A 26,225-nucleotide genomic window follows, 5' to 3' on the forward strand; every position below is an offset into this window, starting at 1 on the left:
GTTAATCGGGCGCGGACGGAACATCTGTGGGCGGCGGAAACACCAACAAAGCGTGCGTTATCAGACGAGAAACGATACGCGTGCCGAAAGGAAATACGAGAAATAAGAACTAGCACAGGTATTTCGGCGGACAGTAGTGTAATCAGGAACGCAATCTGTGATCATTTCGCAGATATGCTTTGTCAGTCGCGAAAAACTGAACGGGGCTTCTGCAGTGAATTCCTTCCACTTATGCGAAACTTGAGGAAGAAGTTAAAACCCGGCTTGAGCAGCCGATTTCCGTGAAAGATATTGAGGCTGCAATAGATGCCCTGCCAGCAGGTAAAGCCCCTGGCCCTGACGGACTGGGTGCAGCTTTCTACAAAGTGTTCAAACCTGCAATAGCCCAGGCTCTGCTGAAGGTTGTTGACGAAAGCTATGAGAAAAAACATGTTCCGCTGTCTTTCACAACATCCCACATAGTGCTAATTCCTAAAACCGAAGATCCTGATAAGCGCCTGTTGGTGGGGTCTTATCGCCCGATAAGCCTCACCAACGTCGACTACAAAATTTTCATGAAGGTGCTAGCGAAAAGATTGCAGGGTGTTATAACAACGCTCGTAGGCACGCACCAAACATGCGGCATAAAAGGGCGAAGTATCGCCACTAACATACACGTGGCACGATCCATACTAGAATGCTGTGACTCATTTGATGATCGAGTGGCGATGATACAACTAGACCTGGCAAAAGCCTTTGACCGCATTTCTCACGATGTTTTGTTTGCCGTATTAGATCATGCAAATGTCGGCCGAATAATATTAGATGGCGTTAGAATGGCATACAGAAACTGTACCACACGGATTGTTGTGAATGGAGAACTCACTGAAAGCCTCCAAGTGCGATCTTCTGTGACGCAGGGTTGTCCACTGTCGCCATTGTATTTCGCAGCCTACCTTGAACCGCTTTGCTTGGCCATCCGGAATAATGAATGCATAACGGGCTTCACGCTACAATCAGTGCATCTGAAAATCTTGGCTTATGCCGACGACATCGCTGTCTTTTTTGCAAATAGAGAAAGTAGTACAGAAATTTTGCAGCGGCACAGGTGCCCAGATAAACTGGGAAAAAATCTGCGGTTTCTGGCATGGTAGCTGGGAGGTCACACCCGAACACTATTCTCAGATGCGCTGGTCAGCCACTCCAGCATTGTATCTAGGAGTGCCCCTTGATTCTTACCGGGACCCAGATCCGTTCTGGCATGACCAAGCATCGAGGGCCAAGGAAAAAAGTGATGCGTGGCAAGGAAGGCAGTTGTCCATGTTCTCGCGTGCCATTATATGTAATCTGTTCCTTACTGCTAAAGTGTGGTACGTGATGAATGTGCTTAGTGCTTCGAGGACAAACATACAAAAACTTCACCGTGTTTTTGCCGTTTTCATTTGGGCGTCGACCTGGGAAAGGACGAGCCGAAAAAATTTGTTTCTCTCCGTACAAAAAGGAGAGCTTGGTCTGGCGCATTTATTTTTGCGACAAGTTGTCTCGCGTTTCATGTACCTTCGTGACCAAAATGATGTCTTCCTCAGAACAGTAATCCAAGTTCGGCTTGGTCGACTCCTTCCTAATTTTCTGGTCAGTTCGTGTCTCAATGTAGGTGGTACCGTAAGAGGGTACTTGCGAGAAGTGGTGCTCGCGTACAGATTGCTGCATGTGCGCTTTTCCATGGAGTATTTGTGCAATGTTAAGCGGAAAAAATTGTATGCGGACCTAATGGACACAGTGCTTCCTGTACCGATATACCGTTTGTCGCACTGTCCAGGCCCAGGAGATGATGTACTCAAGGGAGTTAAGAAGATGCCAATATCACCACCATTCAAATCATTGTTCTTTAAACTCCACACTAGCACATTATCAGTCAAGATGGATGCACGCTACAGGCCTGTTCGTCCCTTGGTCAACAAACTGTTTCTTGTGTAACAGACCTGAGACGATAGAACACGTGTTTTTGGACTGTTGGGGTGCCATTTTTTCTGGGATGTGCTTCAGAGAACTTTAAAAAAAGAGCTACCTCTAGATGCATATGGCATACGATTTTTACCATTTCCTAATACAGAGGAGTTTTCCTTTGATACAATAATGCTCATGGGCCTCCACAGCTCGTGGAAAACCAGAATGCAGTTTAACAATGCCGATATACAAGTCAACCCTGTACGAGAACATTTCATACACAGTGTTGTGCGGTTCAGGGAAGTGCATGTGACACTCCCCGAGCAGCCACAATGGATTCATGTACTTGACAGTTTGCTAAAACTGAAAAAGTTTTAACCCGCCGTGTCACGCGAAAGTGTGCTGGCATGTTTTATTGTTAATCGTCTTCTTTCGAATGTCCAAGTCAGCAATAATAAAAAAATAGAAAAAAAAAGGCGTGGCTTAGTTGGTTAAAGCGCCTGTCTAGTATACAGGAGATCGTGAGTTCGAATCTCACCGGTGCCATTTTTACTTTCATTTTTCTTTCCTACCTTATCGTTCGTTAACTGCATTCATCGCCTGGACTGTTCGTAGAAACTTGCTGTTTCTAGCTGTTTCGGTCGGCGCCGTGGCTTAGTTGGTTAAAGCGCCTATCTAGTAAACAGGAGATCTTGAGTTCGAATCTCACCGGAGCCTTTTTACTTTCAATTTTCTTTCCTACCCCATCTTTCGTTAACTGCATCCATCGCCTCGACAACTCGTAGAAGCTTGCTGTTTCTAGTTGTTTCTGTCGGCGCCGTGGCTTAGTTGGATTCCACTTCCGGCCACCGAGCGTGACGAACGTGATTATCATGGTCTCCAAGAAGCGGATTCAGCGGCCCAGCTGGGCCGTGGTATCAGGAACACGGAAAGGCCTGCCAAGGATTATGAACTGGTTCTACCGCATCTGCCTACAGGTTCGAGTGTTTTGCATACTGTTTTTTTGCACGGCGACATAAAAGCCAGGCCCTACCGAGTGGAGCACTTTCGAGACTCCCTCGCTCGTCTTTCACTGCTGCCGGAAGTGGTTGCCCTTGGGGCATATCAAATGAATCACGTGTGGGCGGTAACGTTTAAAGGTGAAGACGCGAAAGCGAAGATTTTGCAAGCCCAAGCTCTTGAAGTGAAGGAACACCGATGCGTGGTCATTGACCCTTGTAACCAGGGCATCAGGTTGAAACTTTTCTGGCTGCTACACGGCGTGCAAGACGATGATGTTCGAGCGGCGTTCGCGGCTTTTGGAAAAGTTACTGAAATTTCGAGAGACAAGCGGAAAGTGCAAGGGTGTATCGACAAGGCTTCAGCGACTCGAACGGTCACGCTGAAGCTCAAAGTGGGCGTGACCATTGAGGACCTGCCGCATCAGCTTCGGATCGCCGAGGACGTCGCACTCGTCCACGTCGCAGGCAGAGCCCCGCTTTGCCTCCGGTGCCGCGGGAAAGGTCATATACGGCGTGAGTGTCGTGTGCCGCGCTGCGGGCTGTGCCGTCGCTACGGCCATGACGAGTCCCAGTGTGTGCGCACGTATGCCAACGTTGCAGGCCCCGTGCCGAGTGAAGTGGCAGGCGAACACTTGATGGACGCAGTGGACGACGAGGAAGCGAGCAGTGGAATCACTGAGGAGTCAGAACAGAACGAACAGTCCTCTGAGAAGACCCCTGCCCTTAAAGAACACTGTGAGTCAGATGTGAGTGTTCCGTTGCCGAATGTTGCTGGGACCGACACACCCACGAAAGAAGACGGCAATGCCAGTGCTGCAAGCCCAGCTTCGGCTACGCAACACAGTGAGGAACAGGGGGACACTGAAGCTGAGATGCCAGCTGCTTCTACCTTGCCTATGAAGCGTGTGCACGAAGACAGTGTCAACGAGGGATCAACCCAAGGAGGAGCGGAAAACGGACAGCCTCCACTGAAGGCGGCCCCCCTTTGCCGGGCGTCCTTCAAGCCAAGGCCAAACGTGCCCCCAGACCGGAGAACTGTGTCACCTGTGCCTCCGCCATAGCGGGGGTGCCCTTTCCGGTCGAGACGTCACAAGCCCGGTCCATGATCGGGAGCAGCACTTGGAACGACGGACAGACTCGCCAAAACGGAAGAATGGTCATCCCATGCAACAGTTCAACCGCAATGCTGTCTTTCTGCAGAAGAGATGTGAGTGAAATGTTTCGCGATTTATAATTTCTTGAGATGGCGACCTATTTATCCACTAGCTTGCGTGTAGCCACGCTAAATGTGAGGGGGCTGTCAACGCGTCGGAGACAACAGCAGCTGAACACCCTTCTGCTGGAAAATGAAATTGATGTGCTAGCAGTTCAAGAGAGCAAAATGGAAAGCGAACAACAAACAGATAAAATGGCTGAAATATATCGTTCTAGATATAATGTTAGTGTTTGTCATGCGGTTGGAAGATCGGGGGATGTGTCATTCTCATTCGAAATTGCATAGAGTGTGTACAGCCGCCCTGATTTTTAACAATATAGCGCGAGCATCGACTAAACTGCTGGTCAGCGCCTTATAACGGCGATAACCATGCAACACGGCGAGAGTTCGTGCATGCACAAGAATGTGGAAAGTCGCAATCAGATATTGTGACAGGGCGTGTGTCTTTGTGATCCGAACAGCGTAGCAGAAGACGCTCTCTCTTCGTGCGCCTGCGCGAACTCTCGCCGTGTTACACGCTTATCGCCGTTACAAGGCGCTGAGCAGCAATTTGGTCGACGCTCGCGCTATATTGTTAAAAATCAGGGCGGCTGTACAGTCTGTGTTCTCGTGTGAGAGTGGTCGGCTTTTGATATGCGATTTCAGTTTTTCTGGATTGGACTGGAGAGTGATCTGTGTTTATGCGCCGACTAGAACGTTTGAGCGGGAAGTTTTTTCACTATATGAAATCCTTCCTAATACATGAGAGACGTGTTCTCCTGCTTGGAGACTTCAACTGTGTCTGTAGACCGGAAGATAAAACAACAGACCGTGTCCTTCGTGACAAGAGTGCAGAGTTACTTATTGACATTGTTAATGAGGCAGAGCTTGAAGATGCTGGCTGTATAATGACGCATGAAGGCCAAGCAAAGTTCACGCACTTTCAAGGTAGCTGTCATGCAAGGTTGGACCGAATATATGTTCCCATTGATTGTGTGCCCTTGTGCTCGGAATATCAAACACTTCCCATGAGCTTTAGTGACCACTCCCTCGTAATGATTACTCTAGGCATGAAAAGTAAGGCAACAAAGTTCAAGTGGGAGCTATGGAAATTTAATGAAAAACTGCTGCTGAATGAAGAATTTACCACTAAAGTTAAAGAATATATTAAGCATATGTTACAAAATGACTCTAATTTTATACAAGCATGGCAGCAGTTTAAGTGAGATATAAAGATAGCTGCCATTGACCGAGCATGCACTCTCCGACGTAAAAAAAGAGAACAAGAAAAAGAACTTCGTAGCACACTTGAATACATGCTTAGCATGGAGAGCGTTAAGCTTGGCTTGTTCGCCCAAGATATAAAAAAGATAAAAACCAAACTTGAGGTGATAGACGAAGAGAAGTATCGCGGTGCGGTGATAAGGGCACGCAGCGAAAAATTGTGGCTCGGAGAGACGCCCACGAAAAGGGCACTTAGTGACGAAAAAATGTACGCAGTGTCAAAAGAGATAAAAGAAATCTGCTATCAGAACGTAGTTACCTCGAAAAAAAAAAACGATTGAACGGGCGTTTGTAGAATTTTACAGCGAATTGTTTAGCCTGAAAACACCGGACGTTGAACGCTTCAGAAAAGACTTTCTGTCGCTGATGCCAAGAGTTGAAGACGAAGTGGCGCAGACACTTGAAGCAAGTATTACTTCCGAGGAAATTGAGGCCGTTATCGGGGAATTAAATTCCAATAAGTCACCCGGACCAGATGGTCTTTGTGCTGCCATATACAAGGCCTTTCCAACTGAAATGGCTGTTTTACTGGAAAGAGTTATTAGTGAATGCTACGAAAAGAACGTACCTCCTCCGTCTTTTCGAATGTCACACGTTGTACTAATCCCGAAAACAGATGACCCAGTTAAGCTTCAGTCTGTAGCGTCTTACAGTCCTATAAGTCTAACGAATGTTGACTATAAAATTTACATGAAAGTATTAGGGCGACGACTCCAACGTGTAATTACTTCTCTTGTAGGCCCACATCAGACATGCGGTATAAAAGGAAGGACCATTTTTACTAACATACACGCAGCAAAGAGTGTACTCGAAAGTTGTGATGCGATGCATGACCACGTAGCCATGATGCAATTAGACCTCTACAAAACATTTGATAAAGTGGTACATGAAATTTTGTTCTCTGTTTTAGAGTATGTCAATGCTGGTTCCGTGATTACAAAGGGCGTGAAAATGGTTTACGAGTGGTGTTCAGCGAGACTGGTCGTGAATAAGCATTTAACCGATCGTATACCTGTTCAGTCGTCAGTAAGGCAGGGCTGTCCTCTGTCTCCCCTTTTGTTTGCGCTTTATCTAGAGCCTTTCTGTTTCAGATTGCTTACAAGGCCAAACATACACGGTTATAGATTTTTTCAAAGTGAAGTTCGGGTTTTGGCATACGCGACGATATTGCGGTTTTTTGTACTGACCATGAGAGCGTGCAAGAAGTTGTAAAAGAAGCCACTGCTTTTTGCACTGCAAGTGGAAGTGAAATTAGTTGGGCAAAGTGTTTAGGATTTTGGCACGGAAACTGGCAATACGCGCCTGAACTGTTCTCCAGTATGCAATGGACAATAACGCCAGGCAATAACCTTTGTGTGCCACTGAAGCATCACCTTGAAAGCAAGGAATGTTGGGCCGGTGAAGTTGAGCAAGTGAAAACCCAAACAAACAAATGGGGAGGACATAACTTTTCTATGTTCGCAAGAGCTACCGTTCGCAATATGTTCCTAGTTGCAAAAATTTTTTACATGCTGCAAGTGTTATCTATGTCAAGAATCTCTGTTCAAAAACTGCATAGGGTATTTGCCACGTTTGTGTGGGCTTCAACATGGGAGCGTACCAGTCGATGCAATCTGTTTCATACGGTGCATAATGGTGGACTGGGATTGTCACATTTATACTTAAAGCAGATTGTAACCAGGTTCTTTTTTTTTTCGCGAACAAAGCGATGTTTTTCTTAGAACGGTAATCCAAGTGCGATTGCGTGATTCACTGCCGGAATATGTAGTTTCGACTATGTCTACAGGGACAATGGATCTAAGTGCTTTACTTCGCGAAGTTGTCGCGTCCTTCCAAATAGTGAAGGCGAGATTTTCAAATGAGTATATGTGTACTGTTACGCGAAAACGGCTGTACAAAGATTTATTGGAAACCTTTTTACCTGTGCCTCTTTATCGCGCTGTATATGCTTTGGGTCCGGAGCGGGACGTGTTGAAAAGAGTGAAAAGAATGCCCATCAGATCGTCCGCTAAATCTTTCTTTTTTCAATTGCATACCGGCACTCTTCCGGTGAAGCCATGGCTGGAAAGCAAAGGCCTTTTTGTGCCTTGGTCTGCTGACTGTTTAATTAGCAAAAAGCTGGAATCCATAGAGCATATTTTCCTTGATTGTCACGATGCGGTTATTTTGTGGGGCGTGCTACAGCGTACTATTAAAAAGGACTTACCAATAACGCCGTTTGGCACACGCTACCTTCCATGCGCCCAGCCAGGAGAAGTGCCCAGTGATTTATTAATGGTCTTGTGTATGCACAGCATATGGAGAACGCGGATGGATGTTCGCCATGAGCATGTCGTACACCCAGCCCATCAGTATTTTGTTGAAAGTGTAATGTACACGCGTGATGTTTTCGGAGGGCAATCTGAACCCCCGGAATGGCTGCCAGTCTTGGACAAGCTCATGTCACCTAATCCATTTTATCACAAGAAACCTGTCAGAAAGTGACTTGTGTTTTTAATTCCATGCGACTTTTCATCGATATTTGTAGTTGCCAAGTCGGTAATAAAGAAAAAAAAAAGCCGTAGCTCAGTTGGTTAAAGCGCCTGTCTAGTAAACAGGAGATCGTGAGTTGGAATCTCACCGGTGCCTTTTTACTTTCATTTTTCTTTTCTGCCCCATCGTTCGTTAACTGCATTCATCGCCTCGACGGCTCGTAGAAACTTGATGTTTCTAGCTGTTTCCGTCGGCGCCGTGGCTTAGTTGGTTAAAGCGCCTGTCTAGTAAAGAGGTGATCGTGAGTTGGAATCTCACCGGTGCCTTTTTACTTTCATTTTTCTTTCCTGCCCCATCGTTCGTTAACTGCATTCATCGCCTCGACGGCTCGTAGAAACTTGATGTTTCTAGCTGTTTCCGTCGGCGCCGTGGCTTAGTTGGTTAAAGCGCCTGTTTAGTAAACAGGAGATCGTGTGTTCGAATCTCACCGGTGCCTTTTTACTTTCATTTTTCTTTCCTGCCCCATCGTTCGTTAATTGCATTCATCGCCTCGACGGCTCGTAAAAACTTGATGTTTCTAGCTGTTTCCGTCGGCGCCGTGGCTTAGTTGGTTAAAGCGCCTGTCTAGTAAACAGGAGATCGTGAGTTCGAATCTCACCGGTGCCTTTTTACTTTCATTTTTCTTTCTTGCCCCATCGTTCGTTAACTGCATTCATCGCCTCGACGGCTCGTAGAAACTTGCTGTTTCTAGCTGTTTCCGTCGGCGCCGTGGCTTAGTTGGCTAAAGCGCCTGTCTAGTAAACAGGAGATCGTGAGTTGGAATCTCACCGGTGCCTTTTTACTTTCATTTTTCTTTCCTGCCCCATCGTTCGTTAACTGCATTCATCGCCTCGACGGCTCGTAGAAACTTGATGTTTCTAGCTGTTTCCGTCGGCGCCGTGGCTTAGTTCGTTGAAGCGACTGTCTGGTAAACAGGAGATCATGAGTTCGAATCTCACCGGTGCCTTCTTAGTTTCATTTTTCTTTCCTGCCCCATCGTTCGTTAACTGCATTCATCGCCTCGACGGCCCGTAGAAACTTGCTGTTTCTAGCTGTTTCCATCGGCGCCGTGGCTTAGTTGGTTAAAGCGCCTGTCTAGTAAACAGGAGGTCATGAGTTCGAATCTCACCGGTGCCTTCTTACTTTCATTTTTCTTTCCTGCACCATCGTTCGTTAACTGCATTCATCGCCTCGACGGCTCGTAGAAACTTGCTGTTTCTAGCTGTTTCCGTAGGCGCCGTGGCTTAGTTGGTTAAAGCGCCTGTCTAGTAAACAGGAGATCGTGAGTTGGAATCTCATCGGTGCCTTTTTACTTTCATTTTTCTTTTCTGCCCCATCGTTCGTTAACTGCATTCATCGCCTCGACGGCTCGTAGAAACTTGCTGTTTCTAGCTGTTTCCATCGGCGCCGTGGCTTAGTTGGTTGAGCGCCTGTCTAGTAAAGAGGAAATCGTGAGTTCGAATCTCACCGGTGCCTTTTTACTTTCATTTTTCTTTCCTGCCCCATCGTTCGTTAACTGCATTCATCGCATCGACGGCTCGCAGAAACTTGATGTTTCTAGCTGTTTCCGTCAGCGCCGTGGCTTAGTTGGTTAAAGCTCCTGTCTAGTAAACAGGAGATCGTGAGCTCGAATCTCACCGGGGAGTTTCTGCTTCCGGCCACGCCAGTGAACGGACGCAGGATGCAGGGCTCCTCAGGAGCGGCTTCAGCGGCCATGTCAGGCCGCGGTAACAGGACTGCTGATCAGGATAGTACTTATCAAGTTGTTTTGCCTGCACTGCCAACAGGTCGGTTTGTTTTGAATACGTTTTTTTGCATGCCGATATCAGGGCCCGCCCGTACCGGGTGGAAGATTTCCGCGACGCTTTGGCACAGCATTCGCTGATCCCCGATGTTGTTGCGATGGGGGCGTATCGGATGAGCCATGTCTGGGCTGTCACTGTCAAGGATTCTGAATTGGTGGCGAAGGTTGTTAGTGTAGGCGAGTTGTGTGTGAAAAACGGTCGCTGCTTGGTAATTGACCCGGCGAACCAGGATGTGCGGCTGAAACTTCACTGGCTGCTACACAACGTGCCAGACGAGGATCTCCGTGCTGCCTTTGCGCCGTACGGAAAGGTATCCGAAGTTACACGGGAGCGCTGGCGAGTTAAAGGTATGTTAGAAAAGGGCTCAACTACTAGACACGTCACGCTGAAGCTGAAAGCTGGCATGAAGCTCGACGACCAGCCGCATCAGCTGAATGTTAGCGGTGAGCTGGCGCTCGTTATTTTGCCAGGCAGACCCCCGCTGTGCCTACGCTGCCGGAGTACGGGTCACATCCGCAAAGAGTGCCGGGTTCCTCGCTGCGGAACCTGTCGACGGTTCGGGCATGAAGAGAGCCAGTGTGCTCGTACCTACGCTAGCATTGCCGGACCTGGGACCAGCGAAGACTCGTCGGAGTTAATAATGGACGAGGTGGATGCGGAGGAGGCTGCTGACATTAGAGGTCAGTCAACAAAACAGGACGCGCCTTCCATGACTGTTTTAACAAAGCATAAGGTGACGGTGCCCAGTCAAGAGAGTGAAACTCGGCAAGCCTTGCAAGATCCGTTACAGGACCATGAAGGCGAGTCAAAGGAAGCATCAGAAGATGTAATCAATTTTTCTGACGCTGAGGAGCATCTCAGCACTGAGCCTTCCTTTACTGATGCCATGGAGGTTGGGCCGGAGACAGCAGCCTTTATTGCCGCGAAACGTCCACACGAGGAAAGCGTCGAGGGGACTCAGCTGCCAGGTGGTGTTTGTGGTGAGCCGCCGCCGAAAACTTCGGGCATCCGAAGAGCAACGTTAAGACCGAAGCCGAACTTCTCGGCCGACACGCGGCAGGCGGGGAAACCGCCTCCGTAGTTTTGTGGTGTCCTGAACGATTTGTGGGTCGGCTGCCTACCGACCAGCGTCAGGAACATTCTGCAACCAAGCGGGGCGTGTGTGAGCAAAAATGACAGACGGTGCTTGGACTTCGTTTGTATGCAGCCCGACGTTCCGCTGGGAGGACAATACATGCACACATATGCCACTGTTCTTCAGAAGCGGAGGCCACGCAATCATGAAGGTAGGCACCATGCGGGTACGGGCGTCTCTCGCTAATACATGACTCTCAAGCTTAATTCGCCGTTACACGTAGCTACTTTGAATGTCAGAGGGCTGGGAGCGAGAAGGCGACAATGCCAGCTCAATCGCCTCTTTTTAGATAATGATATAGATGTAGCAGCTGTGCAAGAGTCAAAGATTGAGAGCCAAGAAAGCACTGACCGTATGGTGGCTTTTTTTCAAACAAACTTTTATGTGTGTGTATGCCATTCTGTTGGTGTATCGGGTGGATGCCTTTTATTTATACGTAACACGCTGGGAGTAAGCGTAGAGTCCGTTTTTGCCTGTCCAAGTGGTCGGCTTTTGGTTACTGATTTTACCTACTGTAATTTGTGCTGGCGTGTGTTGTGTTTGTATGCTCCCAATTCAGAACGCGAACGTGCAGTGTTTTTTGAGTCTATTGAATCGTGGTTGAAGGTCGACAAAATTTTGCTTGTACTTGGTGACTACAACTGTGTGTGCTCAGCTGTGGACCGAGCGGCGAAGTGTAAACCTCGAAGAGACAGAAGCTCCGAGCAGTTGAATGCACTTGTGCATGAATACGGCCTTGAGGATGTTGGTAGTGTGTTCTCCACTGGAAGCCAACCAGAGTTCACGCACTTTCAGCGAGATAGCCATGCTCGATTGGACAGGGTGTATGCCTCGGTTGATCTTGTTTCTCTATGTACTGCATATGAGGTCAAACCTGTGTCTTTCAGCGATCATTGTCTCGTGAGTGCAGTGTTCGGTAGGGCAGGAAAGAAATCGCGCTTTAACTGGCACCTATGGAAACTGAATGCCAAACTTCTCGCCGATGAAGAGTTCCTTACGGAAGTTAAGACCGAGTTTGAAAGTCGTCTGACTAGGCGACCAGTAAGTTTTGCAGCGGAATGGGACAGCTTCAAAGAATGGGTCAAATTGAAATCCATAGAAAAGAGCAGTAAGGTGCGGCATAAAGAGAAAGAAAAAGAAAAAGAACTGAATGAACAACTCCAGTTTCTTTTGAGCATGGAATGTTCAGTGCCAGGGCATTTCGCCAGTAAAATACGAGAGATAAAAAGTGAGTTGGAAACAATCGACAGTGAAAGATACACAGCGGCTGTTATACGTGCAAGGGCTGAAAAACTTTGGGCTGGAGAAGTGCCGACAAAACGAGCCCTAGCAGACGAGAAAAGATACGCCTGCCAGAAAGAAATAAGGAGTATAAGATATGCCGGCCATATCACTGAAGATGCTAAAGATATTCAGCGTGCGGTAACAGAGCACTTCGAAGAACTGCTTAGCGCTAAGCTTGAGACTGTAGGCGGCTTTCGAAGATTTCCTAAGACTGATGCCTGCACTGGATGACGAAAGTAAAGCGCGCCTAGAAACACCGGTAACGTTGCAGGAGATACTATCTGCAATAGATGACCTGACACCTGGGAAGGCCCCTGGGCCGGATGGTCTAAGCGCCGCATTCTTTAAAACTTTTCAGCAGTATGCGGCTCAGTTTATGCTCTGTGTAATCACTGAAGCTTATGAACGTAATACTGTTCCATTGTCTTTTTCTACATCGCACATTGTTCTAATACCCAAGACAGATGATCCGGAGAAACGACTGTTGGTGGGGTCCTACCGACCGATTAGCCTCACCAATGTTGACTACAAGGTGTACATGAAGGTTTTAGCAAAACGACTGCAAAGCGTAATAAAGAAATTGGTTGGGCCTCATCAAACGTGCGGCATCAAGGGTCGATCCATTGCCACGAATATACATGTCGCAAGAACCGTACTAGAATGTGTTGATGCACTCGGTGGTCAGATAGCCATGATGCAATTAGATTTGGCGAAAGCCATTGACCGTGTTTCTCACGAAATTCTTTTTTCCATTTTGCAGCATTCTAACCTTGGTGACGTCATAGTGGAGGGTGTTAAAATGTCTTATGCGAACTGCACGACCCGTATTATTGTGAATGGTGAACTGACTGACAGCATCGCAGTACGGTCATCAGTAAGGCAGGGCTGCCCGCTCTCACCCCTGCTTTTTGCACTGTATTTAGAGCCACTTTGCTTGGGTATCATTGATAGCGATCGCATTTTAGGATTCAAGCTGCAATCAGCACACGTGAAAATGCTAGCATACGCTGATGACATTGCAGTCTTTTGTGCAACTAGAAAGAGCATCTGTGAAGTCACTGGTGTCGTCCAAACATTTTGTGATCAAACCGGATGCAAGATCAATTGGGAGAAAAGCTCTGGGTTTTGGCATGGTGATTGGGACGTGACACCTGATTTATTCTGTAAGCTGCGATGGTCTGCTCTCCCAACACGATATCTAGGCGTGCCTTTAGAATGTTATCAAGATCCCAACGTGCACTGGGTGGAAGAAACATCCAGAGTGAAAGAAAAAGCGGATGCGTGGCAAGGAAGGCAACTGTCAATGTTTTCGCGCGCTTCTATTTGCAATGTTTTTCTTATTTCGAGGCTGTGGTACCTCATAAATGTGTTGTGTATCTCACGAACCTCAATTCAGAAAATGCACCGCGTTTTTGCTGTTTTTATTTGGGCATCCACATGGGAAAAAACCGCCCGGACGAATTTGTTTATATCTGTTAAAAGGGGCGGGCTTGGCCTTGCACATCTGTTCTTGCGGCAGGTGGTCTCGCGATTTATATTCCTCCGTGATCAAAAAGATACCTTTCTAAGAACTGTGATGCAAGTGCGATTGCAGAGGCTGCTCCCTGAATGGATTGTGTCATGTGAAAACATGCCTGGTACTGTGACTGGCTACCTGCGCGAGGTTGTTTTTTCGTGCAAGTTGCTAGAAGTGCGGTTTTCTTTTGATTATCTTTGCAATGTTCCCAAAAAAAACTGTATAAAGATCTCATTGACGTGATGCTGCCGGTGCCTTTTTACCGGGCATTACACTGTGGAGGCCCAGGGCAGGACGTTTTGAAAAGAGTTAAGAAGATGCCCGTGAGGCCATCAGCTAAAACGTTCCTTTTCAAACTTCACTCCAATACGCTCCCTATTAAAACCTGGCTGAATGAAAAAGGTATCTTCGTCCCATGGACAACAAATTGCCTGTTGTGCAAAAAACCGGAGACAATTGAACACGTCTTCTTACAGTGTTGGGATGCTGTCTTTCTATGGGACGTCCTCCAAAGGACAATTAAAAAGGAACTTCCCCTAACTCCGTACGGTATCAGATTCCTACCAGTGCAGAACGATGATGCACCTTATGATTTAATTATGCTTCTTGGCCTCCATAGTTTGTGGAAAACACGAATGCAGGTGCGTCACGCAGATATAAATACACGATCTGCGCGTGAAAACTTCATTGAAAGTGCGGTGTATATACGCGAATCTTTCAGGATGCAGCAGGATCCACCACAATGGCAATGTCTATTTGATGAGATGGTGAACCTGAAAAGATTTTAGCCGCGTACGCGTTAGCTCAAGTGTAGTTGACGTGTTTTATCATGTGTATTTTGTTTTTGTGTTTCACGGCAATAAAGAAAAAAAAAGCTCGAATCTCACCGGTGCCTTTTTACTTTCATTTTTTTTTCCTGCCCCATCGTTCGTTAACTGCATTCATCGCCTCGACGGCTCGTAGAAACTTGCTGTTTCTAGCTGTTTCCGTCGGCGTCGTGGCTTAGTTGGTTAAAGCGCCTGTCTAGTAAAGAGGTGATCGTGAGTTGGAATCTCACCGGTGCCTTTTTACTTTCATTTTTCTTTCCTGCCCCATCGTTTGTTAACTGCATTCATCGCCTCGACGGCTCGTAGAAACTTGATGTTTCTAGCTGTTTCCGTCGGCGCCGTGGCTTAGTTGGTTAAAGCGCCTGTTTAGTAAACAGGAGATCGTGAGTTCGAATCTCACCGGTGTCTTTTTACTTTCATTTTTCTTTCCTGCCCCATCGTTCGTTAACTGCATTCATCGCCTCGACGGCTCGTAGAAACTTGATGTTTCTAGCTGTTTCCGTCGGCGCCGTGCTTAGTTGGTTAAAGCGCCTGTCTAGTAAACAGGAGATCGTGAGTTGGAATCTCACCGGTGCCTTTTTACTTTCATTTTTCTTTCCTGCCCCATCGTTCGTTAACTGCATTCATCGCCTCGACGGCTCGTAGAAACTTGCTGTTTCTAGCTGTTTCCGTCGGCGCCGTGGCTTAGTTGGTTAAAGCGTCTGTCTAGTAAAGAGGTGATCGTGAGTTAGAATCTCACCGGTGCCTTTTTACTTTCATTTTTCTTTCCTACCCCATCGTTCGTTAACTGCATTCATCGCCTCGACGGCTCGTAGAAACTTGATGTTTCTAGCTGTTTCCGTCGGCGCCATGGCTTAGTTGGTTAAAGCGCCTGTTTAGTAAACAGGAGATCGTGAGTTCGAATCTCACCGGTGTCTTTTACTTTCAGTTTTCTTTCCTGCCCAATCGTTCGTTAACTGCATTCATCGCCTCGACGGCTCGTAGAAACTTGATGTTTCTAGCTGTTTCCGTCGGCGCCGTGGCTTAGTCATTCTGCTTCCGGCCACGCCAGTGAACGGACGCAGGATGCAGGGCTCCTCAGGAGCGGCTTCAGCGGCCATGTCAGGCCGCGGTAACAGGACTGCTGAACAGGATAGTACTTATCAAGTTGTTTTGCCTGCACTGCGAACAGGTCGGTTTGTTTTGAATACCGTTTTTTTTGCATGCCGATATCAGGGCCCGCCCTTACCGGGTGGAAGATTTCCGCGACGCTTTGGCACAGCATTCGCTGATCCCCGATGTTGTTGCGATGGGGGCGTATCGGATAAGCCACGTCTGGGCCGTCACTCTCAAAGATACTGAAGCGGTGAACAAGCTTGTTAGTGTAGGCGAGTTGTGTGTGAAAAACGGTCGCTGCTTGGTAATTGACCCGGCGAACCAGAATGTGCGGCTGAAACTTCACTGGCTGCTACACAACGTGCCAGACGAGGATGTCCGTGCTGCCTTTGCGCCGTACGGAAAGGTATCCGAAGTTACACGGGAGCGCTGGCGAGTTAAAGGTATGTTAGAAAAGGGCTCAACTACTAGACACGTCACGCTGAAGCTGAAAGCTGGCATGAAGCTCGACGACCTGCCGCATCAGCTGAATGTTAGCGGTGAGCTGGCGCTCGTTATTGTGCCAGGCAGACCCCCGCTGTGCCTACGCTGCCGGAGTACGGGTCACATCCGCAAAGAGTGCCGGGTTCCTCGCTGCGGAACCTGTCGACGGTTCGGGCATGAAGAGAGCCAGTGTGCTCGTACCTACGCTAGCATTGCCGGACCTGGGAGCAGCGAAGACTCGTCGGAGTTAATAATGGACGAGGTGGATGCGGAGGAGGCTGCTGACATTAGAGGTCAGTCAACAAAACAGGACGCGCCTTCCATGACTGTTTTAACAAAGCATAAGGTGACGGTGCCCAGTCAAGAGAGTGAAACTCGGCAAGCCTTGCAAGATCCGTCACAGGACCATGAAGGCGAGTCAAAGGAAGCATCAGAAGATGTAATCAATTTTTCTGACGCTGAGGAGCATCTCAGCACTGAGCCTTCCTTTACTGATGCCATGGAGGTTGGGCCGGAGACAGCAGCCTTTATTGCCGCGAAACGTCCACACGAGGAAAGCGTCGAGGGGACTCAGCTGCCAGGTGGTGTTTGTGGTGAGCCGCCGCCGAAAACTTCGGGCATCCGAAGAGCAACGTTAAGACCGAAGCCGAACTTCTCGGCCGACACGCGGCAGGCGGGGAAACCGCCTCCGTAGTTTTGTGGTGTCCTGAACGATTTGTGGGTCGGCTGCCTACCGACCAGCATCAGGAACATTCTGCAACCAAGCGGGGCGTGTGTGAGCAAAAATGACAGACGGTGCTTGGACTTCGTTTGTATGCAGCCCGATGTTCCGCTGGGAGGACAATACATGCACACATATGCCACTGTTCTTCAGAAGCGGAGGCCACGCAATCATGAAGGTAGGCACCATGCGGGTACGGACGTCTCTCGCTAATACATGACTCTCAAGCTTAATTCGCCGTTACACGTAGCTACTTTGAATGTCAGAGGGCTGGGAGCGAGAAGGCGACAATGCCAGCTCATCGCCTCTTTTTAGATAATGATATAGATGTAGCAGCTGTGCAAGAGTCAAAGATTGAGAGCCAAGAAAGCACTGACCGTATGGTGGCTTTTTTTCAAACAAACTTTTATGTGTGTGTATGCCATTCTGTTGGTGTATCGGGTGGATGCCTTTTATTTATACGTAACACGCTGGGAGTAAGCGTAGAGTCCGTTTTTGCCTGTCCAAGTGGTCGGCTTTTGGTTACTGAATTTACCTACTGTAATTTATGCTGGCGTGTGTTGTGTTTGTATGCTCCCAATTCAGAACGCGAACGTGAAGTGTTTTTTGAGTCTATTGAATCGTGGTTGAAGGTCGACAAAATCTTGCTTGTACTTGGTGACTACAACTGTGTGTGCTCAGCTGTGGACCGAGCGGCGAAGTGTAAACCTCGAAGAGACAGAAGCTCCGAGCAGTTGAATGGACTTGTGCATGAATACGGCCTTGAGAATGTTGGTAGTGTGTTCTCCACTGGAAACCAACCAGAGTTCACGCACTTTCAGCGAGACAGCCATGCTCGATTGGACAGGGTGTATGCCTCGGTTGATCTTGTTTCTCTATGTACTGCATATGAGGTCAAACCTGTGTCTTTCAGCGATCATTGTCTCGTGAGTGCAGTGTTCGGTAGGGCAGGAAAGAAATCGCGCTTTAACTGGCACCTATGGAAACTGAATGCCAAACTTCTCGCCGATGAAGAGTTCCTTACGGAAGTTAAGACCGAGTTTGAAAGTCGTCTGACTATGCGACCAGTAAGTTTTGCAGCGGAATGGGACAGCTTTAAAGAATGGGTCAAATTGAAATCCATAGAAAAGAGCAGTAAGGTGCGGCATAAAGAGAAAGAAAAAGAACTGAATGAACAACTCCAGTTTCTTTTGAGCATGGAAAGTTCAGTGCCAGGGCATTTCGCCAGTAAAATACGAGAGATAAAAAGTGAGTTGGAAACAATCGACAGTGAAAGATACACAGCGGCTGTTATACGTGCAAGGGCTGAAAAACTTTGGGCTGGAGAAGTACCGACAAAACGAGCGCTAGCAGACGAGAAAAGATACGCCTGCCAGAAAGAAATAAGGAGTATAAGATATGCCGGCCATATCACTGAAGATGCTAAAGATATTCAGCGTGCGGTAACAGAGCACTTCGAAGAACTGCTTAGCGCTAAGCTTGAGACTGTAGGCGGCTTTCGAACAGATTTTCTAAGACTGATGCCTGCACTGGATGACGAAAGTAAAGCGCGCCTAGAAACACCGGTAACGTTGCAGGAGATACTATCTGCAATAGATGACCTGACACCTGGGAAGGCCCCTGGGCCGGATGGTCTAAGCGCCGCATTCTTTAAAACCTTTGAGCAGTATGCGGCTCAGTTTATGCTCTGTGTAATCACTGAAGCTTATGAACGTAATACTGTTCCATTGTCTTTCTCTACATCGCACATTGTTCTAATAACCAAGACAGATGATCCGGAGAAACGACAGTTGGTGGGGTCATATCGACCGATAAGCCTCACCAATGTTGACTATAAGGTGTACATGAAGGTTTTAGCAAAAAGACTGCAAAGTGTAATAAAAACATTGGTTGGGCCTCATCAAACGTGCGGCATCAAGGGTCGATCCATTGCCACGAACATACATGTCGCAAGAACCGTATTAGAATGCGTTGATACACTCGGTGGTCAGATAGCCATGATGCAATTAGATTTGGCGAAAGCCTTTGACAGTGTTTCTCACGAAAATCTTTTTTCCATTTTGGAGCATTCTAACCTTGGTGACGTCATAGTGGAGGGTGTTAAAATGGCTTATGCGAACTGCACGACCCGTATTATTGTGAATGGTGAACTGACTGACAGCATCGCAGTATGGTCATCAGTAAGGCAGAGCTGCCCGCTCTCACCCCTGCTTTTTGCACTGTATTTAGAGCCACTTTGCTTGGCTATCATTGATAGCGATCGCATTTTAGGTTTCAAGCTGCAATCAGCACACGTGAAAATGCTAGCATACGCTGATGACATTGCAATCTTTTGTGCAACTAGAAAGAGCATCTGTGAAGTCACTGGTGTCGTCCAAACATTTTGTGATCAAACCGGATGCAAGATCAATTGGGAGAAAAGCTCTGGGTTTTGGCATGGTGATTGGGACGTGACACCTGATTTCTTCTGTAAGCTGCGATGGTCTGCTCTCCCAACACGATATCTAGGCGTGCCTTTAGAATGTTATCAAGATCCCAACGTGCACTGGGTGGAAGAAACATCCAGAGTGAAAGAAAAAGCGGATGCGTGGCAAGGAAGGCAACTGTCAATGTTTTCGCGCGCTTCTATTTGCAATGTTTTTCTTATTTCGAGACTGTGGTACCTCATAAATGTGTTGTGTATCTCACGAACCTCAATTCAGAAAATGCACCGCGTTTTTGCTGTTTTTATTTGGGCATCCACATGGGAAAAAACCGCCCGGACGAATTTGTTTATTTCTGTTAAAAGGGGCGGGCTTGGCCTTGCACATCTGTTCTTGCGTCAGGTGGTCTCGCGATTTATATTCCTCCGTGATCAAAAAGATACCTTTCTAAGAACTGTGATGCAAGTGCGATTGCAGAGGCTGCTCCCTGAATGGATTGTGTCATGTGAAAACATGCCTGGTACTGTGACTGGCTACCTGCGCGAGGTTGTTTTTTCGTGCAAGTTGCTAGAAGTGCGGTTTTCTTTTGATTATCTTTGCAATGTTCCCAAAAAAAAGCTGTATAAAGATCTCATTGACGTGATGCTACCGGTGCCTTTTTACCGGGCACTACAATGTATAGGCCCAGGGCAGGACGTTTTGAAAAGAGTTAAGAAGATGCCCGTGAGGCCATCAGCTAAAACGTTCCTTTTCAAACTGCACTCCAATACGCTCCCTGTTAAAACCTGGCTGAATGAAAAAGGTATCTTCGTCCCATGGACAACAAATTGCCTGTTGTGCAAAAAGCCGGAAACAATTGAACACGTTTTCTTACAGTGTTGGGATGCTGTCTTCCTATGGGACGTCCTCCAAAGGACAATTAAAAAGGAACTTCCATTAACTCCTTACGGTATAAGATTCCTACCAGTGCAGACCGATGATGCACCTTATGATTTAATTATGCTTCTTGGCCTCCATAGTTTGTGGAAAACACGAATGCAGGTGCGTCATGCAGATATAGATACACGATCTGCGCGTGAAAACTTTATTGAAAATGCTGTGTATATACGCGAAACTTTCAGGATGCAGCAGGATCCGCCACAATGGCATTCTCTGTTTGATGAGTTGGTGAACATGAAAAGATTTTAGCCGCGTACGCGTTAGCTCAAGTGTAGTTGACGTGTTTTATCATGTGTATTTTCTTTTGTGTTTCACGGCAATAAAGAAAAAAAAAAGCCGTGGCTTAGTTGGTTAAAGCGCCTGTCTAGTAAACAGGAGATCGTGAGTTCGAATCTCACCGGTGCCTTTTTACTTTCATTTTTCTTTCCTGCCCCATCGTTCGTTAACTGCATTCATAGCCTCGACGGCTCGTAGAAACTTGCTGTTTCTAGCTGTTTCCGTAGGCGCCGTGGCTTAGTTGGTTAAAGCGCCTGTCTAGTAAACAGGAGATCGTGAGTTGGAATCTCACCGGCGCCTTTTTACTTTCATTTTTCTTTCCTGCCCCATCGTTCGTTAACAACTTTCATCGCCTCGACGGCTCGTAGAAACTTGATGTTTCTAGCTGTTTCTCTCGGCGCCGTGGCTTAGTTGGTTAAAGCGCCTGTCTGGTAAACAGGAGATCATGTGTTCGAATCTCACCGGTGCCTTCTTACTTTCATTTTTCTTTCCTGCCCCATCGTTCGTTAAATGCATTCATCGCCTCGACGGCTCGTAGAAACTTGCTGTTTCTAGCTGTTTCCATCGGCGCCGTGGCTTAGTTGGTTAAAGCGCCTGTCTAGTAAACAGGAGATCGTGAGTACGAATCTCACCGGTGCCTTTTTACTTTAATTTTTCGTTCCTGCCCCATCGTTCGTTAACTGCATTCATCGCCTCGACGGCTCGTAGAAACTTGATGTTTCTAGCTGTTTCCGTCAGCGCCGTGGCTTAGTTAACCAGCACACGCGGATTCAGAGACAAGAGCACTAAAATGTTATGCCAGGTAATAAGCGAATGGAATATGGAGGATGTGGCTGATTGCTTGGAAGGACCGCGTGCCGTTCAGTACACGCACTTCCAAGGTTCTAGCCACGCGCGTCTGGACAGAATTTACGCGTCGCTGGATTTGATTCATTCATGCAATGAATACCGAGTGGTGCCTATGACATTCACGGATCACTGTTTGGTGCAATGCTTATTCGGCACCAAAAAACGGAGCAATGCATTTAGCTGGGAGTTATGGAAATTCAACAACAAATTGCTTAAGGATGATGCCTTTAGACGCGTGGTATTGAATGAATTGATTAAAGTGAGGCCAGGGACTTGGCTCGAAATCTGGAAACAGTGGGAGTTGTGCAAGGAACAGATTAAAATTAAAGCCATTGACAGATCCAGTTGCCTGGTGTACGAGAAGAAAATTACAGAAACCCAGCTTAAGGCTTTGCTCGCAAAACTACACGAACAGGAATGTAAGGCACCCGGCAGATGGATAGAGGATATTCGAAAAATAAAAGAACAGATTAACTTGATAGAAGAAGACAGATACCAAAGAGCGTTAGTGCGTGCAAGAGCGGAAAAATTGGCCATGGATGAGACGCCGACAAAAAGATCGTTGGGAATAGAAAAAGCAAATGCAAGGCGAAATCACGTGGCAGAGGTAGATTGGGCAGGACGCACAGAAACTGATAACGAAGGAATCGCGAAAGCTTTCCGGGAGTATTATGAAGATCTATTTTCGTCCCGAGAGGTTTATTTGGACCGTTTTAAAGAATCCTTTCTTGACGCGATGCCAAAAATTGACGAGGAACAAAAAGAAAGACTGGAGCGGCCAATAAGCGAAAAAGAAGTGCAGCAGGCAATAGAAAATTTAAACCCAGGGAAATCACCCGGGCCTGATGGCCTGAGTGCGGCTTTTTATAAAGCGTTCAAGGAACAGCTATCACCTTTGTTGTGTGCCTTATTTAATGAAGCGTATGAACTGAAGGCACTGCCTGCGTCTTTCGGATCGTCGCACACAGTACTTATTCCGAAAACTGACCAACCAGATAAGCTTAGGCAGTTGTCGTCTTACAGGCCCATTGCTCTGACAAACGTTGATTACAAGATTTATATGAAGGTGCTTGCTGGCAGACTACAAACGGTTATATGCGAACTAGTGGGCCCTCACCAAACGTGCGGTATCAAAGGGCGATCTATCTTTCAGAACATTCACAAAGCGCGAAGTGTGCTCGAATGCTGCGATGCAACTCATGCATGTGTTGCGTTACTGCAGTAGGACTTGGAGAAAGCTTTTGATTGTGTGGCACATACTATTCTGTTAAGTATATTAGACTATGTTAATGTCGGCTCTGTTATTCGAGAGGGAGTGGCTTTGGCGTACCGTAACTGCACTACGAGATTAATTGTCAATAAGTCACTGGGGGCCCCCATCAACGTACGACGTTCGGTGCGCCAAGGTTGCCCCCTCAGCCCTCTTTTGTTCGGCATTTATATTGAAACGTTGTGTTTAAGCATCCTACAAAACAATGACATTGATGGTTTTCGACTGCAGGAGTCAGAAGTCAAATTGTTGGCTTACGCAGACGACGTTGCGGTTTTTTGTGTAAATAAGGAGAGTATAAAGAGGACAGTGGATGTGGTAAAACATTTTAGCAAAGTCACAGGGAGTAAAGTTAACTGGGGTAAGTGCCTGGGATTTTGGCACGGAGAATGGCGGCCGACCCCCGACACTTTCGCTAATGTGTCGTGGGTTACAACGCCTGCAAAGTACTTGGGTGTGCCCTTGAAATTTTACAAGGAAAGCGAGCCATACTGGCGAGAGCAGGTCAAAGAAACCAGTGAAAAAGCGGAGAAATGGAAAAGCGCTCAATTATCAATATTTGCAAGAGCCGCAGTTTGCAACCTGTTTTTAATTAGTAAGTTATGGTATGTTATGCAAGTGTTGCATTGCTCCCGTGTAAATGTGCAAAAATTGCATCGAGTTTTTGCGGTGTTTGTTTGGGCCTCGAGTTGGGAGAGGTGCAGTCGGACAAATTTGTTCCGGCAGGTGAAGCATGGGGGGCTTGGTCTGGGTCATTTGTTTGTGCGACAGATTGTCAACCGGTTTATGTTTTTTAGGGATGCCAGTGATCAATTCCTGCGCACAGTGTGTCAACAGAGACTTGGTCGAGCGTTGCCTGATTTCGTAGTGTATACTCAATGTATGCCTGGTTCTCTGTTTGGCTTCTTTAGGGAAATTGTTTTGAGTGTGAAATTCTTAAGCGCACGTTTTTCGAAAGAGTATTTAAGTAATGTTAACAGGAGAACATTATACAAGGATGTTTGTGAAGTGGTGTTCCCGGTGCCCTTGTACCGAGCTTTATACTATGGAGGCACAGGAAGTAATGTACCAAAACGCGTAAAGAAAATGCAAGTTGCCCCGGGAGCTAAAACGTTTTTCTTTATGCTGCATACCAGTACTTTGAGTGTAAAATCATTTATGGAGGAGAAGGGTATGTTCCTACCGTGGGGGGCCCAATGTCTCATCTGCAAACAACCAGAGACAATAGATCACGTGTTTTTGCATTGCTGGGAGGGGGTATATTTGTGGGATGTTCTGCAAAGGACAATAAAAAAACAGTTGCCACTTGATTCCCATGGCATTAGGTACTTGCCATTGGATAACCACGATGATATGCCGTTAGACCAGGTTATGTTAATGTGCCTCCACAGTATATGGCGCGCACGAATGGCTGGTTATCACTGCGATCCAGATGCACGGCCAGCCCGCATGTATTTCCGTGAAAGTGTGCAGCGATGGCTCGACGTGCTTAAATTGCAACCATGTGCTCCTGAGTGGCTGTCAAAGCTGGAACCTTTGACGGTGCTCAAGGAATTTTAAACGTGACAATGCCTGCCCCTCAGTGGGTGTTAGGCAACGCTAGCTACCTTTGTGTACATATATTATTCCTTTTTTTCCTGTTGTTTTGAGTTCCAGTGCGGTGTATTTGTGTCAAAGCCAGGCAATAAAAAAAAAAAAAAAAAGCGCCGTGGCTTAGTTGGTTAAAGCGCCTGTCTAGTAAATAGGAGATCGTGAGTTCGAATCTCACCGGTGCCTTTTTACTTTCATTTTTCTTTCCTGCCCCATCGTTAACTGCATTCATCGCCTCGACGGCTCGTAGAAACTTAATGTTTCTAGCTGTTTCCGTCGGCGCCGTGGCTTAGTTGGTTAAAGCGCCTGTCTAGTAAGCAGGAGATCGTGAGTTGGAATCTCACCGGTGCCTCTTTACTTTCATTTTTCTTTCCTGCCCCATCGTTCGTTAACTGCATTCATCGCCTCGACGGCTCGTAGAAACTTGCTGTTTCTAGCTGTTTCCGTCGGCGCCGTGGCTTAGTTGGCTAAAGCGCCTGTCTAGTAAACAGGAGATCGTGAGTTGGAATCTCACCGGTGCCTTTTTACTTTCATTTTTCTTTCCTGCCCCATCGTTCGTTAACTGCATTCATCGCCTCGACGGCTCGTAGAAACGATGTTTCTTGCTGTTTCCGTCGGCGCCGTGGCTTAGTTGGTTAAAGCGCCTGTCTAGTAAACAGGAGATCGTGAGTTCGAATCTCACCGGTGCCTTTTTACTTTCATTTTTCTTTCCTACCTCATCGTTCGTTAACTGCATTCATCGCCTCGACGGCTCGTAGAAACTTGCTGTTTCTAGCTGTTTCCATCGGCGCCGTGGCTTAGTTGGTTAAAGCGCCTGTCTAGTAAACAGGAGATCATGAGTTCGAATCTCACCGGTGCCTTTTTACTTTCATTTTTCTTTCCTACCTCATCGTTCGTTAACTGCATTCATCGCCTCGGCGGCTCGTAGAAACTCGCTGTTTCTAGCTGTTTCCGTCGGCGCCGTGGCTTAGTTGGAGAAAGTGCACTTCCGGCTTCGCTAGCGAGCGGACGTGTGCGAAATGAGCTCCGTCGGAGCGGCTTTAGCGGCCCAGGAGGGCCGCGGTAACAGCTTTTTTTGCAGCTGTTTCTTCAGCAGGGTGTGATTACCAAGTAGTTTTACCGAGTTTGTCTACAGGAAGTTTTGTTGTGAAAAGTTTTTTTGCACTGTGATATCAGGGCCCGCCCTTACCGGGGGGAAGATTTCCGCGATTCGCTCGAGGAATTATCGCTTCTACTGGAAGGCATCGCCATCGGAGCCTACAGGATGAGCCATGTGTGGGCGGTTACCTTCAAGGATGAAGACGCCGTGAAGAAAATTGTCAGTTCTGGTGAGCTGGTAGTGAAAAAGTGTCGGTGTCTTGTTATTGACCCAGCTAACCAGGATGTACGCCTGAAAGTACACTGGCTTTTACACAGTGTACCGGACGAAGACGTGAAGCTCGCCTTTGCGGCATATGGCAAGGTCACCGATGTCGCCCGCGAGCGGTGGCGCGTGCTGGGCATGGTGGACAAAGGGTCTACTACACGTCATGTGACCCTGAATCTGAAGCCGGGTGTAAAGCTCGACGACATCCCCCACCAGGTGAGCGTCGCTGGCGAGCTGGCCCTTGTGGTCGTGCCAGGAAGAGCTCCGCTCTGACTACGCTGCCGCGGCACAGGCCACATTCGCCGAGAGTGCCGTATACCAAGGTGTCGTGCCTGTCGACGGTTCGGTCACGAGGAGGGCCAGTGCGAGCGGACCTACGCAAAAGTGACAGGGCCCGAGAACGCTCAGGACGCAACCGCCTTGTTCATGGACGAGGCGGATATGGAAGAGGCATCTTCCGCTGCGACTGAGAACGCTGCAGGTGAGAGGGAGACTGCCTTGGGGGTGCCGCCTCGGGAGAAAACCGTGGTTGAGGCGGATGTCACCACACGTGAACCAGCGCCTCACCAGGACGTCGGGCCCAAGTCGGAGGGCGAGGCGAAATCTTCAGTCGACACTGAAGCTCCTTGCATTCCTCCAGACCCTGAGGGCATGGACATTCTTCCCGGTGCGGCTACCTTGGTGGCCGGAAAACGCCCCCACGACGCCGTTGACAGCGGGACGCTTTAA

General features: G+C 47.6%; 1 protein-coding gene and 15 non-coding genes across 16 annotated transcripts; all 16 read left to right on the forward strand.

The window, feature by feature from the left end:
• Nucleotides 1-1,899: 1,899 nt before the first annotated feature.
• LOC146192559 (uncharacterized) lies at nucleotides 1,900-26,225 on the forward strand. The gene is made up of 4 exons (XM_084600465.1): nucleotides 1,900-1,916; nucleotides 2,755-3,673; nucleotides 25,425-25,712; nucleotides 25,854-26,225. Exons 1-4 carry the CDS (start codon nucleotides 1,900-1,902, stop codon nucleotides 26,223-26,225), a joined length of 1,596 nt encoding a protein of 531 aa, XP_084456591.1.
• Nucleotides 8,301-8,374, forward strand: TRNAT-AGU (transfer RNA threonine (anticodon AGU)). The gene has a single exon. It is a non-coding gene; the product is annotated as a tRNA-Thr (tRNA).
• On the forward strand, nucleotides 8,471-8,544 carry TRNAT-AGU (transfer RNA threonine (anticodon AGU)). The gene has a single exon. It is a non-coding gene; the product is annotated as a tRNA-Thr (tRNA).
• Nucleotides 8,641-8,714, forward strand: TRNAT-AGU (transfer RNA threonine (anticodon AGU)). The gene has a single exon. It is a non-coding gene; the product is annotated as a tRNA-Thr (tRNA).
• TRNAT-AGU (transfer RNA threonine (anticodon AGU)) lies at nucleotides 8,981-9,054 on the forward strand. Its single transcript has one exon. It is a non-coding gene; the product is annotated as a tRNA-Thr (tRNA).
• Nucleotides 9,151-9,224, forward strand: TRNAT-AGU (transfer RNA threonine (anticodon AGU)). Its single transcript has one exon. It is a non-coding gene; the product is annotated as a tRNA-Thr (tRNA).
• Nucleotides 14,819-14,892, forward strand: TRNAT-AGU (transfer RNA threonine (anticodon AGU)). The gene has a single exon. It is a non-coding gene; the product is annotated as a tRNA-Thr (tRNA).
• On the forward strand, nucleotides 15,328-15,401 carry TRNAT-AGU (transfer RNA threonine (anticodon AGU)). Its single transcript has one exon. It is a non-coding gene; the product is annotated as a tRNA-Thr (tRNA).
• On the forward strand, nucleotides 20,648-20,721 carry TRNAT-AGU (transfer RNA threonine (anticodon AGU)). The gene has a single exon. It is a non-coding gene; the product is annotated as a tRNA-Thr (tRNA).
• TRNAT-GGU (transfer RNA threonine (anticodon GGU)) lies at nucleotides 20,818-20,891 on the forward strand. Its single transcript has one exon. It is a non-coding gene; the product is annotated as a tRNA-Thr (tRNA).
• On the forward strand, nucleotides 20,988-21,061 carry TRNAT-AGU (transfer RNA threonine (anticodon AGU)). Its single transcript has one exon. It is a non-coding gene; the product is annotated as a tRNA-Thr (tRNA).
• On the forward strand, nucleotides 24,243-24,316 carry TRNAT-AGU (transfer RNA threonine (anticodon AGU)). The gene has a single exon. It is a non-coding gene; the product is annotated as a tRNA-Thr (tRNA).
• TRNAT-AGU (transfer RNA threonine (anticodon AGU)) lies at nucleotides 24,409-24,482 on the forward strand. Its single transcript has one exon. It is a non-coding gene; the product is annotated as a tRNA-Thr (tRNA).
• On the forward strand, nucleotides 24,579-24,652 carry TRNAT-AGU (transfer RNA threonine (anticodon AGU)). The gene has a single exon. It is a non-coding gene; the product is annotated as a tRNA-Thr (tRNA).
• On the forward strand, nucleotides 24,747-24,820 carry TRNAT-AGU (transfer RNA threonine (anticodon AGU)). Its single transcript has one exon. It is a non-coding gene; the product is annotated as a tRNA-Thr (tRNA).
• On the forward strand, nucleotides 24,917-24,990 carry TRNAT-AGU (transfer RNA threonine (anticodon AGU)). The gene has a single exon. It is a non-coding gene; the product is annotated as a tRNA-Thr (tRNA).

The sequence above is a fragment of the Amblyomma maculatum genome, chromosome 4 (assembly GCF_055883805.1).
Source record: "Amblyomma maculatum isolate TAMU_Amacu chromosome 4, ASM5588380v1, whole genome shotgun sequence".
NCBI lineage: Eukaryota > Metazoa > Arthropoda > Arachnida > Ixodida > Ixodidae > Amblyomma > Amblyomma maculatum.

What these genes read in the sequence shown, in the direction of transcription:
- LOC146192559 (XM_084600465.1), top strand. An exon ending in AAGAACACTGTGAGTCAGAT is followed by an intron (nt 3,674 to 25,424) that starts GTGAGTGTTCCG and finishes GTTACCTTCAAG; the next exon opens with GATGAAGACGCCGTGAAGAA. An exon ending in TCGACGACATCCCCCACCAG is followed by an intron (nt 25,713 to 25,853) that starts GTGAGCGTCGCT and finishes GGTCACGAGGAG; the next exon opens with GGCCAGTGCGAGCGGACCTA.